Source organism: Carassius carassius, chromosome 23, assembly GCF_963082965.1.
Source record: "Carassius carassius chromosome 23, fCarCar2.1, whole genome shotgun sequence".
NCBI lineage: Eukaryota > Metazoa > Chordata > Actinopteri > Cypriniformes > Cyprinidae > Carassius > Carassius carassius.
Window position 1 is genome coordinate 2,149,187 of NC_081777.1, and position 18,716 is coordinate 2,167,902.

General features: G+C 37.4%; 1 protein-coding gene across 2 annotated transcripts; it reads left to right on the forward strand.

Annotated features, from left to right (window-relative positions):
* The first annotated feature begins 402 nt into the window (after positions 1-402).
* LOC132101196 (mRNA decay activator protein ZFP36L1-like) lies at positions 403-15,364 on the forward strand. 2 transcript variants are annotated; one of them, XR_009423150.1, is made up of 3 exons: positions 403-556; positions 1,107-2,395; positions 15,349-15,364. XR_009423150.1 is itself a non-coding variant. In XM_059505932.1 (2 exons), exons 1-2 carry the CDS (start codon positions 503-505, stop codon positions 2,112-2,114), a joined length of 1,062 nt encoding a protein of 353 aa, XP_059361915.1. In that variant the 5' UTR covers positions 403-502; the 3' UTR covers positions 2,115-3,079. The 2 variants fall into 2 exon arrangements, 1 of the variants encoding a protein (XP_059361915.1); XM_059505932.1 differs by lacking the exon at positions 15,349-15,364 and having other exon boundaries at positions 1,107-3,079.
* The last annotated feature ends 3,352 nt before the right edge of the window (positions 15,365-18,716 follow it).

Below are 18,716 nucleotides of genomic sequence, written 5' to 3' on the forward strand. Positions count from 1 at the left end.
TTTATTTGTTTTAGTTTTTATTTTTATTTTTTGTAGTGATTTGGTCATCTTTATTCATCTTTTTATATTGATACAGTTTACTATTTCATTTATTTTAGCTCATCAACTTTATATGAAACTGGGAAATGCTGAAGCAAAAATAAGTTTGTTTTACTGTAAAAAATACACACACAGACTTGGACTTAGCCCTGTTTAGAGCTATTTTAGAAATAGACTTTCTTAATTTAGCTATTAGAGTTCATCTGAGATGATCCAAGTTGTATTAAAGTTTGTGCTTGTTCTTTGTGAAACCCTAGACGGGACACGAGCAAACTTTCCTCACTCTTGAATGGGTGTGAAACAGGCACTAAACACGCCTCTTGTGTCCAGGTGGGCGGGGCTAGAAGTTTCTGCTTATAAAGTGAGATTGCAACAGTTGTCACAGAAGCAGAGCTTGATCAGTTGTTGAGCAGTCAACACATCCTTCACTGCACATAAAGAATCACAGCAAGGCATCTTGAAAATGCCATCAAATTTCCTCACGCCCTTCCTGGAGTTGGATGATGAATTCTGCAAGGTAAGAATATGAGTTTTTTTTTTTTTAAACTTGTGCATGCACCCTGCTCATGCATTTAAAAAGAATCAAATCAGTGTAAAGGAACAGCTCACTCGAAAAAAAATTCAATATTGATTCAATAGCTAGGCGATACTGTTCCGATCTTTTGTGAATTTCTTTAAATATAATTTTCTTGTACATGCAGTGTATGTCAATGGAGTCCAAATAAACCGTTGTTTTGGATCCCACTTTTTTGTGAACTACACTCCTAAAAGTAAAGGCTTCAGAAGTTTCTTTTTTTTGTTTTTTTTTGCAGTGATGCCATAGAAGAACCACTTTTGGTTTAACCATTCTGTGAATAGTTCCTAAAAGAACCATTTGAATAACATTTAAAAAAAACCTAAAGAACATTTCTGCATTTGGAAGGTTCCACAGAGGTTCAATGAAGCCAATAAAGAACATTTATTTTTTAAGAGTGTATTTGTGTTTCACATGCACGGTTGCTTTCTTGCTTAATTGAAACTTGCACACCACACAGTATACTGAGGTCTCTCTCGTTCTCCGTTCCCAGAGTTTCCGAGGTATTGATCTGACAGAAGCCACGCAGAAGCAGCGTGTGGTGGGATTCCAGCGCAGACACTCCCTGTGCCCCGTGACTCTTCCCAACTCTAAATTCAACAGTAATGACGCCAGCCCCTGGCCTCTGCCGGCCACCAACCAGCTCTGGAGCCACGAGAAGCAGCAGCAGCTGCCGCGCTCATCCCTGAGCCAGATCCCCTTCAGAGTCGACCGGTCTGTGAGCATGATCGAGGGTCATGTGGCCTGCGAGAGCCTGACGGCCAGCCCTCTTCCTCCTCCGCCGGGTCTCAGCATCAGCAACAGCTCCTTGACCTGCCCGAAGGCACTCGGCATGACCTCTACAGCGCTGATGTCCACCCGCTACAAGACAGAGCTCTGCCGCACCTACGAGGAAAGCAGCACCTGCAAATACGGCGCCAAGTGCCAGTTCGCTCACGGGATGTTGGAGCTGAGAGATCTCAACAGACACCCGAAGTACAAGACCGAGCCATGTCGCACCTTTCACACCATCGGCTTCTGCCCCTACGGCGCTCGGTGTCACTTCATACACAACGCAGACGAGCAGAACGGGCTTTCAGAGAACACAAAGAGCATCCGAGCGCGACCGCAGCTCCGCCAGAGCGTCAGCTTCAGCGGCTTCTCCTCGCAACCACAAACCCTCGGCGGTTTCCACGACGTGCTGGCCTTCTCCAGATCTTCTTCTGTGTCTCCGCCGCCGTCCACCGGGAGTCCCGACCTGCTGTCCCCTTTGGGGACTTTGAAGCACTGTCAGCCCTTCGCAGATCTGGGTGGCAGAGGGAGCTTCTACACCATCAGCGACTCGGAGAGCGAGCCGAACCTGGCGTGTGCGCTCAAGGGCCTGCAGCGAAGCGCCTCGGCGGACTCTCTCTCCGATCAGGACGGCTACACCAGCTCCAGCAGTCTGAGTGGCTGCGACTCTCCTGGCATCGAGGGCCGACGTCTGCCCATCTTCAGCCGCCTGTCTGTCTCAGACGACTAGAAACCATTACCTGTGCATATTGCATGCTCGCCCAAGCAGTCGTTTCTCTGCAGATGTGATGAACGTAATGTATACTGTTGTATACCAGTCTGCAGCTGCAGAGGGAACTTCACTTCAGGTTTATGTGTTTGGGGAACTGTTCTGCGGTGATTTGTCTGTAGGATGAACCTTCCCAAACCATCCATCTGTAGTCTAACCAAAGCTGAGCAACTTAGAGTATATACATCTAGTGTAACGTCTAACCCGCTCCCTGAACATACTGTAGCCTTTAGTTAAGGCATGTTTAAACATTTTAACCATAGTCCTTTCTAAAAACCTATTTATTGCTTTTGTTTTAATATGCATTGGTTGTTTTCATTTTAAATGCATTTCAAAGAAGGAACAATGTAGATAAGGCTTTTTGTTTGTTTCTTTGAGCCCGTTTGTCTGCTTTGCACGAGCTATATCTCTCAGCTTTAATTACTGAAGCCCAGCTGCACAGAATCTCAGGATCCTTTTAAAGTGCTATCGACACACACTCCACGTTCTTTGTAAGTAATATCAGTCAGAGATATCCACGAGGAAGAGTCAGAGATGTTCATATGCAAGCCATCGTGAATGTGAAAGTGACAATGTACCAGAAAGAAGTCAAGTTATACCACGGCCTTTGTCTTTTGCACTCTAAGAGTCGAAACTTGTCATTTGCGAATAATAACATTAACTGTAGGTTGTGTATTATTGTGGTTGTTTCTCACCTTTTTTGCCTTGTGACAAGACACGCTTTTGCCTTTTGTTAACTTAAAACGTATTTATTTTGTTTCTCGAAGTGGGAAAACAGTGTATTGTGTTGTGCTTTCGTTTCATGTTTGTTTATATCTAATTTAAATGAACTGTTTACATTCCATGGGATGGCAAAGCCCATTTTCATTATAATATATTGTTTGAAAATAAAGTTTGAAGGGGACAAAAAAAGATCCTTTGCCTCATTCCTTTGCTTCTCTTACTGAATGTCAGTGTGTGTGGCTTTTTTCTCACTTCTGGTGAAACTTCTCGTGCATTGCTTATTACAAGTAGTTGCATGTGATTTGATTTTAAACACAACACAAACACGGTTGAATGCTTCTCTTTCCATCTGCCTTCTAGAAAGAAAGAAAAATGCACACTTGACAGCTCTTTTAATTATTCAAGCTGAAAAAACACACAACGGACAAGTGAACAGATGAAGGCTTTTGTGTGTTGCTTTGCTCATTGTTCCAGCAACTAAGAAACATCCCACTGTCACACATGGTCATGGACAATAGCCAAAGGCCTCGCTGCCTTTTATTAAGGCAAGGCTGGGCAGTAAATGAAATGCAAGGGCATTTCTCACATCAGGGCTCCTTTGTGAGGCTACTCTCCTTTTCTTAACAACATCTGTATGCTAATGCAGTGGCAGAAGGGTGGAGTGATTTGCAAGTCTATTGCAGAGCGGCAGGTTTTCGAGCTGAGAAACCTGGGAAGCTGGGGGTATTCATCAAGACGCTTGAATCTGTGTATGCTCTTAGTTCAGATCACCACAGTCTGACAACCACTGCTGCAATCCCTCCATTTCAACACCCAAAAACACTTTTGCGGTTGCTTTTAGTCCTTGTGTGTGTGTGTTTTTTAGCTGTAATATCCACTCTGTCTCAGTAAAAGGCCTTTCGAGGGCAACTCACGCCACAGACTTAGTTTGGAGCCACTGCCACCTTGTGGTCAATACAAAAAAAAGTCTCTGAATAGGATATGCACAAGGTTGGAAAGTAATAAAATTATTTTTAAGCTCAGTTAAGGCAAGACATAACAGACAAAGCTCTTTACCCCCATGCATTGGTCAGTTTTGGGCTAATTTGATTTCATAATTTGTCTTCTTTCAGACTAGTGGACATTAAAGATCCAATTACACATTTAAGTTTATTCGCTCTGTATAATTAAATCACAAAACATAGCCTACCTTTAAAGGTATTTTTTTACAGAGCAGTTTGTTCAGATTTACAACATTTTATTCCCCCCCAATTTACTTATTTATTTGGCTGCTGATGGAGTTTTTAATATATATATATATTTTATTTTTATATATATATTTTTATATTTGTTAAAATGTTTACCGTGTTCACCAGTTGGCTTGCCTTAAATCTAAAAATAAAAGATGTAAAGGGTCATTAAAAATTTAACTGAATTGAATTGTAATTATTTTTAAAAGCAAAAGTAGTAAAAGCAGATTTATTAAAAAATAAATAATAATAATAATAATAATAATAATAATAATAATAATAATAAGTTTCTACGGTACTTGGGACACCTTACATGTTGCAAATGATGCAGTTCTGGTTTCCGGCCACACGAGGTCAGCAGATTTTCACTGGTTTAACAAGCTGCTGGCTGACGACAGTTAGATCTGTCTTCCTCTGGGGGCTCAGTCATTAAGAAGATTTCAGTGCTTTCACTAAAAGTTTAAAACGAATATATCCATTTAAATCGGAGCAGTTCGTTCATTTCACTGATATTCCACTGGGAGCTATTAAAGGACTCTTGCATTATGCACAATTTAACATGCATTAAGTAAAATATGTATGTTAATGCATATGATATGGGTGTTGTGCATTTCATTAGCATAATGCTTTTCATAAAATGTTTTCAAAGCAGCTTTATCAAAAAGTGTTCCTGCCAAAATCAGCTGTGATGGAAAATATACTGAAAAACCACTGACAGCGAGGGGAGCATTTCCAGCTCTGGCACCGAAAGCATGACTGAATAAATATTACATTATTTGATGCAGTAAGACAATGTTTAATCCATAAAGATAATGATTATGGATGGATAATGACGTACATAGTCTATCTTAAAGATAGGCTACTAACGAGTGTAAGACATACATCCTTAAATAACGCTGCACAATAGAGTGAGCAAGCCCTATTTATTCACAGGAAACTCTCTTTATCTCCCATGTTTCTCCACTAACAATATAAGTCAGACTGTAGAAGTCTGTAGAAGTAGTAATGAAATAACATATAAGAAACTTAACTTCCTGTGAGAATGAACGCAGACTGCACATAACACGTCCCATGTGTGAGCAACTGTTCAAGCTGTATCATAAACTGTACACTGAGTAGAACAACACTGTAAAGATCATTTCAAACAGCATAAAGCAGATATGAGGATATGCATTACAGCAATTACACAGCTATGAGAAAGTACACTCCCATCCTTTAATAAAGTGAGTTGTTGTTATTTCTCATTCCATGTCACATGTACTTCCTGCCTGAAGGCCTGTCTTACTGAGTATATAGTGTAGTATACTAACATTTATAAAAGTCTATCTAAGGATCACAGTGCAGTCCCAAAAACTAATTAATTGTGATTTTAAAACAGAAGCCTCCAATCAGTTACTAACATTCACGAATGCAAAATCAAAAAAAAGGAGGAAGGAAGTATTGTGTTTTTTTTTCTTTCTGTGGGTGCACTCAAGTTTACAGAGGTATGACGATCAGAGGATGTTAAATGAGGACTTCTTGATCAGGTTTACATGACTTATTCTGGATTTATTTTGATATAAATATATGCTGAATTAACAGTGAGCATTATTGGGAATCACATGTATAAGTGAAGTTATGACTATCTGTCACATCAGGGCCATTATATGACTAACAAGTCATATAATGGGGATACTAACGGGGAAGTCGTGCCCTAATGGTTAGAGAGTCGGACTCCCAATCGAAAGGTTGTGAGTTTGAGTCCCGGGCCGGCAGGAATTGTGGGTGGGGGTAGTGCATGTACAGTTCTCTCTCCACCTTCAATACCACGACTTAGGTGCCCTTGAGCAAGGCATTGAACCCCCAACTGCTCCCTGGGCGCCGCAGCATAAATGGCTGCCCACTGCTCCGGGTGTGTGCTCACAGTGTGTGTGTGTGTTCACTGCTCTGTGTGTGTGCATTTCAGATGGGTTAAATGCAGAGCACAAATTCTGAGTATGGGTCACCATACTTGGCTGAATGTCACTTCACTTCACAAGAAGTGAAAACTGTGCCACTAAGAGTCAAGTTGTAGTTGACTCTTATGTGTTTTAATATAGTACATGCTCTGTTTTCAGTTATCCATCAAGTGCTGAAAAGCTTGTTTTTGTGACTACTTTCACATCTTTGCATGGTCGGATTAAAGGAAAGGGAGATGGATTTGTAAGTAATATATAATTAATGTCAAATGTCCATTTCTTAAAGGGACAGTTCAACCAAAAATTAAAATTCCGTCACCATTTACTCCCACTCATTTTGTCCAAAACCTGTATGAGTTTTTTCTTCCGTTGAACACAAAAGAAGATATTCTAAAGAAGGTTGCTAATCATACAGGTGACGGTGGCCACTGACTTCCATGTTATTTATTTATTTCATATATATATATATATATATATATATATATATATATATAGTAACTTCTCTTCACTATTAACTAACATTAGAAACACATGCATTTTGTATAAAATGTATTTGCCATCCTGTGCAGCTGGCTTGTGAGTATTGTAATATAATATAATATTATACCACAATACTCCGGTTTATTTGTGTTCGTATACATACAATACCCACGATCCGCCAGGGCCATATAGTCCAATGGTGCGCACATTTGGAGAAAACTTTTGCACTGATTTATGGGATCCGAAGAGCTCAAACAGCTAACAGAGCTAGCAATTTCTCTCCTCTTATTGATTTTTGATCTTATTGATACTATGACATCAGTGTGATATCATTAGTTTGTAAAGCTGTCAATCATCTCACGTGAACCACGTGACCAAAAGGATGTCCTTCTGCAATGACGCAGTCTGTGTCATGATAAAATATATGAAAGCATCTTCTCCAAAGCCTCCCATGATATGGTCTTACAATTATAAACTGCATCATTTTAGAGATATCATCCTCTGATTTGAAATGAAACATGAGCACACTTGTAGCTACACTTTAGTTGTGGTTAGTGTGAAGATATCTTACATTAAAAAAATATATGTTCTAGTGTCTTCTCTCCTCTGTGACAGTAAACTGAATATCTTTGAGTTGTGGACAAAACAAGCCATTTGAGGACCATTCTGGGGAAACACTGATCCACATCTTTCTGACATATTATAGACCAAACAACTAACCGATTAATTGAGAAAATATTCAACAGATTAATCGACTATGAAAATAATCCAAAATCACTAATCATTACGTACAAGTGCATTGCATTGGATCCCCTGGATATAAGCCTCCCTCTCAATCTCTCTTAAAAAAAAATGTTTTCTCTGTTTTGTCATTTAGTAAACTTTATAGATTTCAACCATATTATTCCTACTTGAGTCTCTTTAACAAGAACTTAGATTAATGTATGAATTGAATAGTGATTGTGTGACCTATATGAGGGAACAAGCAGTGATACCCTTGCTAGTAATATCAAGTGAAAGCCTATAGCGATGTCATCAGGATACACATACACCGGTAGGCACTGGCCCACGATATGGTCACCCACCTCTTTTTTTTACCACTACCTCACCTCTGATCTTGTATCTAAGTTGATCTTTTGTTATGACAAATGTTATCTGTATACTATTAACTGTATACTGTATTGCAGCTAATAGTTGTAGTACATAACAAGGCATTTGTGTCATCTAAACATCTAAAATTAAATTTATGAAATTGAGACTTAACACATTTTGTTGTGCCTCTGCATGCATTGTTCTCTATCTTTACAACATTTGACCAATTAAATTGCTAACATTTTTACATCTGTCTGTTTCATTTCAATTTAGTAGAATTACAAACTGATGGTAATGCTGATTATTTTTGTCATATTAACACATTGATAAGCAGTTTCTGATTATTTTGAGCTATACATAATGTGTTTAAATGGCAGATTGTGTGTTGTCCCTGAGCACACTCACCACACCACTGTAAGGATCCACCCACGGACACAAACTCGTCAGTTCTGAACTTACTCAGAGGATGCAGAGTGGTTAATACCTTTAAGTGAGCTACACCCTGCATGCTCATAACACAAAGTGTCTTTTTTCCTATAACCACAAGAGCTACACCGTGTTTAGTAAGCGACAGTCAGAAATCTGAAGCACCTAATATTGTTCCCCATGGTTTAAAAAGTAAAGTTTTTTTCTTCAGAATTGTAATCAAGTCAAAGTACAAGTACAATCTGTTTACATTTTACATGAATAAAGTACAAATACCCTAAAAAATACTTAAGTACAGTATTCTACACCCCTGCAAATAGCAAACATCTCAAAACAGTAGGCTAGTATTATAACAAAATGATACTAAAAACATATTACAATAAAGCAACAAATATGTTATTTTCTAACTGTATTTAACACTTTCACAACTGTGTGCTCATACCTACAACCTTTCAAATTTTATGTTTATAAACATATGCTTCTGGAAATGTATCTTTTCTATCCCTAATCAGGGTTAATATTTAGCATTTTAGGCTCATATTGACTACAAAGTATGTGCTTTCTGCAAATGTAATTGTGCAAGTGTAATTTATTATTTTATTATTTTAGCATTATTATTATTCTTATCATATGCTTATTATGTGCAAAACAATGACACAACCTACATGTCTTGTTTTACACTGCTCACAAACACTATTAGTTTGTTGTAATATGTATATAACGCGGTGTCTTTTGATAACTGATGATAATAGCGCTCTGCTCTCCTCCAAGTTTTCATGGCTACAGTAGCGGCTTGTGTAGTCAGCTCACAGCGCCCTCTGCTGGTGAAAATAATAGCAATCATATGATAGCCAGCTGGTTAAATTGGTCGGGTTGTTTTGAACGTGCTGTAAAACAGTGACATTTCTGGGGTTAACTCCAGTCGAGGACAGGACACCAAAAACCAGAACTGTACCGGAAAACGGGAACGTCTGGTCACCTTAGACCACAGACAAGAACAGACATGCACCAAATATTGACACAGAATATTTTCCTCACTCTGTATTAACGTGCAAACAGTATATTTACAACATTAACAATTTTACTGTAGTCCAACAAATGCACAAGGTCCCGTGTTGTGGTTTCTAATCGTCAATCGATGATGTCCTATCCTCTCCAGACCCAGATGTTGCCTCAGGTCATGATCCCAGTCGTGCCGATATTCAGAAAAACAGTGTGAATATACCGTGACGTAGCTAGCCGTGATACTGATTTTATACCATTAAATGAACAATAATTTCATACAGAGAAACTTGCATTTTAGACACATTGTTGCCAGTTTGTCTGTTTTTGCTGCGCCAATGAAATAGTTCCCGCCATGAAGTTAAACCGTGGCATTTTGTTTAATGACTTATTCACTTGTTCTTAATTAAATGAATCGTTTAAATGAGTGATTCAATGACTCACTCATAAAGACATTCATTTGTAGCCTAACCTGCAGACAGATATTTAAAAATGAAAAGGTCAATAAAAAAAAAAAAAAATTAAAGTTGCTGTTTATTATTGCTTACACATTTTTTTTTACAACTTTTTTGGAAGAGTCACTAAAGTAAACTTTATGCATATTATTATTTATTTTTTTCAGTAAACGTTATAGGGTAAATTCAGGCTAATTGGGACATGGGGTCTCTATTTATGGTTGCATAATAAGCATAAAGAAAAAGTATTTTATTAAGACACTTAATCTAGCTCAAATCAGCAACTCTTTCAGTAAGTTAGGTGAAGACGTATCACAGCCCTGGAGCCTTTTGTCCACTAGGCTTCTGTCTCTATCTTTGAAAATATTTGAGTGGTCACTGACCTGTGTTACACAACCCAGCTCAGCCAACACATGAGCACATATAGAGACACACTGAAGCAGCGTTTCTCAACCCCACGAGACCGTTAAATAACTCTCAAAACTGAAAATGAAACTTATGATGGCATATGAAACTGTTTATAAACTTACGCAGGATATTTTGTGAGATGCATCAGCTTGAATCAGTCATGCTGGAGAGCTTCATGGATTATGAGCATTGTTTTTTTGTGTTTTTGATGCATGCTTCTCACTTCTGTTGGAATGTTTTCGAGAGGTAGGTACTGCAAATTTTTCTTTGTTATCTTTTGTCTGACATTTCCTTTTTATCCTAAATGTCCTGTTGTAGGATATTATTAGCTATAGCCAACTATAGCCTATTTTCACTTTTATTTCATTCTTTTTTTATTTTATTTGCTTATTGTTTTAACACCGATTCTTACATTAATAATACATTACAGAATATATATATATATATATATATATATATATATATATATATATATATATATATATAACATCAGTTACAGCAGGAAGCAGATGTAAGTGTGTGCGTTCATGTGAAACTTACAGCTGGCTTAAAGGCACTGCTCGCATACATTTATTTTTATGTAATTCGTAAGGATTTACTTTAGGGTTGATTTTGATTGAATTGGGTGAAAGTTGGTGACGTTTTATTAATGGTTTCTTTATCTAGACATTTTCTTTTGTTTGAAAGTGGGACTTTTTTTTAGCTTTGCTATTTTGGTTATCCTGTTTTTGTTTTTTTGTTGTAAAACAATGTTTAAGCGTGTGGGGGACCCCCTTCAAACACTTCAAAACAAGAGGAAGGGCGGCTGTACAATTATGAGATTAGAGGAACACTAGTGTTAACTTTGTCAGCTACTTTCATTTTAGTCTTTGTCTTAGTTCCATGTTAAAATGTCCTTTTTTGTCACATTTAGTCTACTTTATCCAATTTAGTTTTAGTCCGGTTGTAGTTGACTAAAAGTTTCAACAGTTAGTTTTAGTGCAAGAACATTTAAAGTATTTTAGTCTGGTTTTAGTCAATGAAGACTTGGCATTTTAGCAATACGATGAATTAACTCTACAGCAGTATTCATTTTGGCAGCCATTTTTTATTTAGTCTTAGTCTTACTCAAATGTAGATTTTAGTTATCGCCGATAACCTATCGTTTTTAGACAAACTTGTCCTGTTTGTGTTGAAATGTATGAGCATTTTAGTGAAGTTTTATTCAGTGAAATCTTTATTTATTACACTATACTATATGCTTTACTATAAATTGTTATTTTATTTTATTTTAATTTATTGTATTTAATTTTTTTTCTCTCTCAAAATTATAATCGTAATGATTGTTTCCATTTGAGAAATTTACTTTTGCATTTCAGATATTGCACTTTCTTCAGTAAGAAAAAAAGTCAATAGAATGTGGACACATGGTGTTTTTTAACTCATCTAGTGTACTGATGTATTATTGGCTTTTTATTATATAAATCAAACCCAAAGAATAATGCAATCTCTATGTTTACATTGTGAAAACAGCTAAAACAAACAAAACATATTATAACAGTGAACTTACACTAATTGCAATAGTCAGTTAGGAGAAACCCCCCTGCACTTTCCCCACTCACCATCATGAACAGCACTGTGACTGCAGTGGAGTCATTCAGGTTCCTGGGAACCACCATCTCTCAGGACCTGAAGTGGGACATTCACATTGACTCCATTGTGAAAAAGGCCCAACAAAGGTTATACTTCCTTCGCCAGCTGAGGAAGGTAAACCTGCCACAGGAGATGCTGAGACAGTTCTACTCAGCCATCATTGAGTCTGTACTGTGTACTTCAATAACTGTCTGGTTTGGTTCAGCAACAAAATCAGACATCAGAAGACTACAGAGAACTGTTCGGACTGCTGAAAGGATTATTGGTGCTCCCCTGCCCACCCTTCAAGAACTGTACACATCCAGAGTTAGGAAAAGGGCTCAGAAAATCACTCTGGATCCCTCACATCCAAGTCACCCCATCTTTGAACTTTTGCCATCTGGCCGGCGCCTCAGAGCCACAAATACCAGAACAGTCAGGCACAAGATCAGTTTCTTCCCTCAGGCAATCTACCTTATGAACAGTTAAATGTTCCCCACTTATGCTTATGCAATAAAAATGTGCAATATCCTTATATTTATTTGTTACCCCTCCATCCTAGTACATCCCTGCATCTTACTCAATCCTATTCCATTATCATTTATATCACAATTGTTTATACACTTATTTATTTTTATTTTTTATTTTTTTTGTGTTGTTGTCTCTATGTACTGGAAGCTTACGTCACTAAAACAAATTCCTTGTCTGCGCAAGCATACTTGGCAATAAAGCTCTTTCTGATTCTGATTTCTCTATTAAAACAACAGTGATTGAGTTGGTGCATTTTTTCAGTGATCACACACCAGGGAGCAGTTGCAGGTTCAGTGCCTTGCTCAAAAACATCTCAGTTGTGGTATTGCTAGACCAAGACTCAAACCCACAACATTAGGGTTAAGAGCCAAAAACATTCTAACCAAAAGGAACTCATTCAAATACTGAGGTGCTAAACCATTCAGGGCTTTATAAGTAAAAAGCAATATTTTAAAATCTATAAGATGTTTGATAGGGAGCCAGTGCAGTGTTGACAGGACCGGGCTAATATGGTCATACTTCCTGGTTCTAGTAAGAACTCTTGCTGCTGCATTTTGGACTAGCTGTAGTTTGTTTACTAAGCGTGCAGAACAACCACCCAATAAAGCATTACAATAATCTAACCTTGAGGTCATAAATGCATGGATTAACATTTCTGCATTTGACATTGAGAGCATAGGTTGTAATTTAGATATATTTTTGAGATGGAAAAAGGCAGTTTTACAAATGCTAGAAACGTTGCTTTCTAAGGAAAGATTGCAATCAAATAGCACACATACGTTCCTAACTGATAACGAAGAATTGACAGAGCAGCCATGAAGTATTAGACAGTGTTCTAGGTTATTACATGCAGTGGAGTTTTTTAAGGTCTTATAATTAACACCTCAGTTTTTTTTTCCGAATTTAGCAATAAGAAATTACTCGTCATCCAGTTTTTATATCGACTATGCATTCCATTAGTTTTTCAAATTGGTGTGTTTCACAGGGCCGCGAAGAAATATAGAGCTGAGTATCATCAGCATAACAGTGAAAGCTAACACCATGTTTCCTGATGATATCTCCCAAAGGTAACATATAAGGCGTGAAGAGTAGCGGCCCTAGTACTGAGCCTTGAGGTACTCCATACTGCACTTGTGATATTGATACCTCTTCATTCACTGCTACGAACTGATGGCGGTCATATAAGTACGATTTAAACCATGCTAATGCACTTCCATTAATGCCAACAAAGTGTTCAAGTCTATGCAAAAGAATGTTGTGGTCAATTGTGTCAAACGCAGCACTAAGATCCAATAGCACTAATAGAGAGATACAACCTGTCACGCTGTCTAGTCTCTGTTTCCCTGGGTGTCCACTAACGGGCTCATTTCCCATTTGGCACTTCACCGTAGGCACTACAATTCCCACTAGCCTTGTCTCTTCATCACAGTAATTGCACTCCTGCTAATTGCACCAGGTGCCTTCACTTAATTGTCATTAGCCTCTCTATATTTACCAGTCCTTTCCTGTTGTCTGGATGGAGTCCTTTCCTTTCGTATCCCAGTCTTCTCGTCCTCCGAGATTCCTCGTCTTCCGAGTTCCCATTCCTGTTCCCTTTCTTTGTTTGTTTGTTTTTGGACGGCATTCTGGTTTTGACCCTGGCTTGTCTTGATATCGATTTGGATTACCCTAAAATAAACATACCTGCATTTGGATCTCTCTCTCCCTGTGTCTTACTGGGTCGCGATTGTCACACACCCACGATCAGATGATAAGAGCAGATCATTTGTAACTCTAAGGAGAGCAGTCTCAGTACTATGATACGGTCTAAATCCTGACTGGAAATCCTCACATATACCATTTTTCTCTAAGAAGGATTATAATTGTGAGGATACCACCTTTTCTAGTATCTTGGACAGAAAAGGGAGATTCGAGATTGGTCTTTAATTAACTAGTTCTTTGGGGTCAAGTTGTGGTTTTTTGATGAAAGGCTTAATAACAGCCAGTTTGAAGGTTTTGGGGACATATCCTAATGACAATGAGGGATTAATAATAGTCAGAAGAGGATCTATGACTTCTGGAAGCACCTCTTTTAGGAGCTTAGATGGTATAGGGTCTAACATACATGTAACATAAAGAATGAGTGGAACTGTTCCTCAGGGGATCTATAACGCACTGTCTGATGCGATACTGTAGCTGACGGCTGAAGGGTAACAATTTTATCTCTAATAGTATCGATTTTAGAAGTAAAGTAGTTCATAAAGTCATTACTGCTGTGATGTTAGGAAATGTCAACACTTGTTGAGGCTTTATTTTTCATTAATTTACGAAAAACACAACACGCACATTTATCATCACATACAGGAATAAATAACCTGCAATCATAAAAGTATTGGCATAATTGTCAGGCATTTACAGTATTTTCAAAATATATGGTAGCAAATACAAGCATAATTATACAGAACATTAATTAGGTAAAGTGATGCACGAAAGGGGAAATAATAAAATAGTATATTTAAATTAAATATAAAAATACAGCCCTAATCCGCAAGTTAAATAGTAATAGTAAGATGTGGTTTGAGTTATTTTTTTAATTCAGTGCCACAAGGACAAGTTTTACATAATAATAACATTATTAGTTGCCAGAGAGAGAAAGATGCATACATTTTAAAGCTTTTAAAATGTTTTTGGTGTTATTTGGCAATTGGTCACCTTCTATTGGTGGCTTGTTAAAGTCTCTAAATACAAATGGAATATGTCCTAAAACACACTACAGAATACCATTTTTTAATGGTTTTAATGGATAAAAAATTATGGTTTTTAAGGTTTGTAATGGTATTTGTAGTGGAAACCATTAGAATGTCTGTGATGGTTTCTATTTTTTTTTTTTTTTTGGAAATTAAATAATTATTTTGTGTTGGGAGTGTATGAATGATTTTTAAGTAAACCTTTACACGTGAAAGTGGATTGAATTCAATTCAATTCAAGTTTATTTGTATATCGCTTTTTACGAAACAAATCATTGCAAAGCTACTTTACAGAAAATTAAGCTTCTACAATATTTGGTAGTAGCTTATAAGTGGTGATCAGTTTATGTGCAAATGACAGAAATTTTCTGAAAAATGTATACAAGACATAGTCAACTAGACAGTGAACACTATTAACAACAATTATAATGTGATTGCATAGTAAGTAGCAATATTGTTAGTTCTGTATGTTGTTTCAAGGTTAGCATAATCAGAGGTCCTCTGAGGGGTTGGCATCATCTCTTCTCAGGTGTTCTGTGTGAATGTAATGAAAATAAATGTGATCAAATGTTCAGTTGTGTTGCTTTAAAAGAAACAACTATACCATTTGTTTTCTTTCTTTTCTTTAGGGAAATGCGATGTGAAATATGAACAACTAGAGAGTGAATCAGAAGCAAAGCCTTTTAAGAAGAGGATCTGTGCATTGAAGATCTTTTATTTGTTTTGCCTATTATTTGCATTTTTCATTATTATCTTCATTTATATGCAAGACTCCTCTAAAGCACATTATTCCAAACCTGAAGACTCTGACCTTCAAACTCATCCTTCCTTCCTTGATTTACCAATTCTCCAAACACCACACACTAACACATCCTTCAGTCCTCCGTCTGCAAAAGCATGTGGTGTTCAAGTGAAGGATGGGCCTGTGATTAAAGTCGGTCATCTTAACACATACGTGATTGGCTCTTACATGGAGCATCGTTTTGGTGAAAAACAAATAAAGACGATTGCCATTTTTCTGCGAAGTGAGCAAGTGACATTAAGTTGTGTGATGTGCTGCAATGGGACGACCGTGAAGTTACCAGCTGAATACTCAATTCATTCTGACCACTTTAACTTTGAATACGGCACTGCTACTATCACGTGCCCAATCGAAAGAACGTGTTTGACACCGACGCATGTTGCAATCACAGCAAGTGGCATCTCAGGGAACGTAATATCCTTTCAAACTATTAGAAACAGAGACATTCCAACAACCTACCGATATGAGTTCACAATCTGCATCTCGGCCATGTACGACTACAAGACTGTGCTGAATCTAGTCCAGTCCATGGAGATGTTCAGACTGCTTGGCGCTCAGAGGGTGGTGATTTATAAAACCAACTGCGATTCAGACACACAGAAGGTTCTGGACTATTATGAGAAAAAAGGTTTTGTGGAGATCATTCCGTGGACGATTAAAAAGCACATTAATGTGTCTCGTGGCTGGGAGATAAATAAGTCGCCAGGTCAGCTGCACTACTTTGGGCAAATCCCTGCGCTTAATGACTGTGTTTATCGTTACATGTACCAAAGTCACTATGTGGCTCTACATGACATGGATGAGCTCATTCTGCCTCTCAAAGTGAAAACCTGGTCGGAGCTGTTGCCTGAGCTTGAGATCGAGTACAGTTCTGATGTGGGCTTTGAGTTTGAGAATAACCATTTCCCATTCGAAGCAAATACTCATGCAGATTATGATCAAGACACCTGGCATAACATACAGGGAGTGAATATTTTAAACTATATCGATCGAGTACCCAACCTCCCTAATACTTTCAACAATTTCAAGATTATAGTAAATCCTCGGCTGGTTTTGAAGGCTACTGTCCATGGCTTGCTGACCAGTGTGAACGGGTGGCCTACAGTTCGGGTGAAAAACTCCATCGCTCGCATGTACCACTATAAACACTTTACATACCCACCCAACACAAACCTTGTAAGTGATGATCATCTCTGGGACTATGCCAAAGATCTTATACCAGCTGTTTCTAAAGTTCTACAGGCCTCTGGACTCATTGAGGCCTAGATTGTAAAAATTCAAAGCATTTCTATGCTCAAATGATTGTAATAAAGGACTTTGTGTCTCTGGTCTCAGGGCTTTGTGGTTTGTCAGTCATGCATTGAGGAAAAAACAATATCTCAAATGCATTAAAAAGCTATTTGCTTGTTGCTATGGTTAATCGATTTGATCCTTGACAAAGTCCCTTTTGTATTTTTCTAGTCTTTGTCCTTGATCAATGCAAACAATGTGATTATGTTTCATTAGTCCAACATACAGCCACGCAAGAAAACATCTAGCTGAAGAAGAGTGATCAATAAGTCCCATTTTCTGTCCCTCATTTTTCTATGTAAAAACATGATTGCCCCTTATTTTCCTTTTCTGAAGTTGGCAGCCCTACTGTCATAGGGAAGTACTTCTGTCGGCCACACAGGTTGGATCTGTCCAGGATCAATGATTGTAGCAACTATTTTCCCGATTTGGGCTTCAGAAATGCTTGGGAAAATGTAGCTTGTGTGGACACTACCACACTATTTATCAACAAAATAATTTCTCTACTGAAAAGCAATTTTGGTAACACTTTCTATGAAGCCTGAATTTATAATACATTATAAGGGTATTCTTAAGGCATTATAATGAATGCATAATGTATTATGAAAAAATGTATAATATGCTATATCAACTCATGAGTAATCATAACAACAACTATAATACATCATAATACTTACGTATTTGTGGTTATAATTTAAGAGTATGTTTATTTATAACACACACTGAACACCATATTGAATCTATATTTACAGTATAATTGTCTATCATATCTTGACATTTTTTAAGATCTGCACAGTACCTTACTACAGCTTTCATGTGGAGCTGATGTTAATTAATTGATGTGAGCTTAATACTCCAACTGAGAATTTTTATTTTTATGGTCTTAAGCGTTCCTGTAGCTCAACTGGTAGAGCATTGCTTTATCAAGCGCTAGGTTGGGGGTTTGATTCCCTGGGAACACATAATAAGTAAAATTTGATAGCCTGAATGCACTGTAAGTCGCGTCTGCTAAATACATACATTTAATTTTAATTTAACTTTAGTTTAATTTTAATCAATCGATTATAAGCAACTTTGCAACTACATGTCAACTAACTCTCATTAGAGTAAAAAAAAAGTTCTTATGAATATTCATGAGTTGATATAACATTATAAGTTTGTTTTTTAATATATATATAATGCATTATGCATTCATTATAATGCCTTAAGAATACCCTTATAATGTATTATAAATATGGCCTTCATAGAGAAGTGTTACCACAATTTCATTCAGAAAATATTGATGCTACCACCACGCTACTGAGAAATGTGAACCTCACTTTTATTTCCATTGAGTTTGAGATGGTTGACTGACATCCAGTTGCTGATAGCTTGACAAGAAGTGAGAGCATAGGGAGGGTGAGAAGTGTTTGGTTTTGTAGAAAGGTAGAGTTGTATCAACAGTGTAGCAAAATAACCGAGAATATTGCCAAAAAGTAATAAGTAGATGATAAAAAGCAATGGTCCCAGCACTGAACCATGAGGAACTATGGCGATTCTTGATGCAACATTTTTTCCCTGAATTAAATAGTTTATTTTGTGTTGATACGACCTGAACCAGGCTAGTGCATTATCAGTGATCCAAATAGCAGCCAAACGTTATAACAGAACTGATGGTGTCAAAGGCTCGACAATGATCAAGATGGATAAAAGGCCGTTGTCAGATGCAAGTAGAAGATCATTAGTAATTTTTACCAAAGTGGTTTCATTGCTATGATACTGGCAAAAACCTGACTGAAAAGGTTTGTAGAGGTTATTGTTTTGAAGATAAGCTTGAAGTTGGGTTGTAATAGTCCATTCTTAAAGTATAGT

Bases quoted from the DNA above. Each gene is read 5' to 3' on its own strand.
- LOC132101196 (XM_059505932.1), top strand. From the start codon at position 503: ATGCCATCAAATTTCCTCACGCCCTTCCTGGAGTTGGATGATGAATTC. The intron at 557-1,106 runs GTAAGAATATGA...CTCCGTTCCCAG, and splicing joins TGGATGATGAATTCTGCAAG to AGTTTCCGAGGTATTGATCT.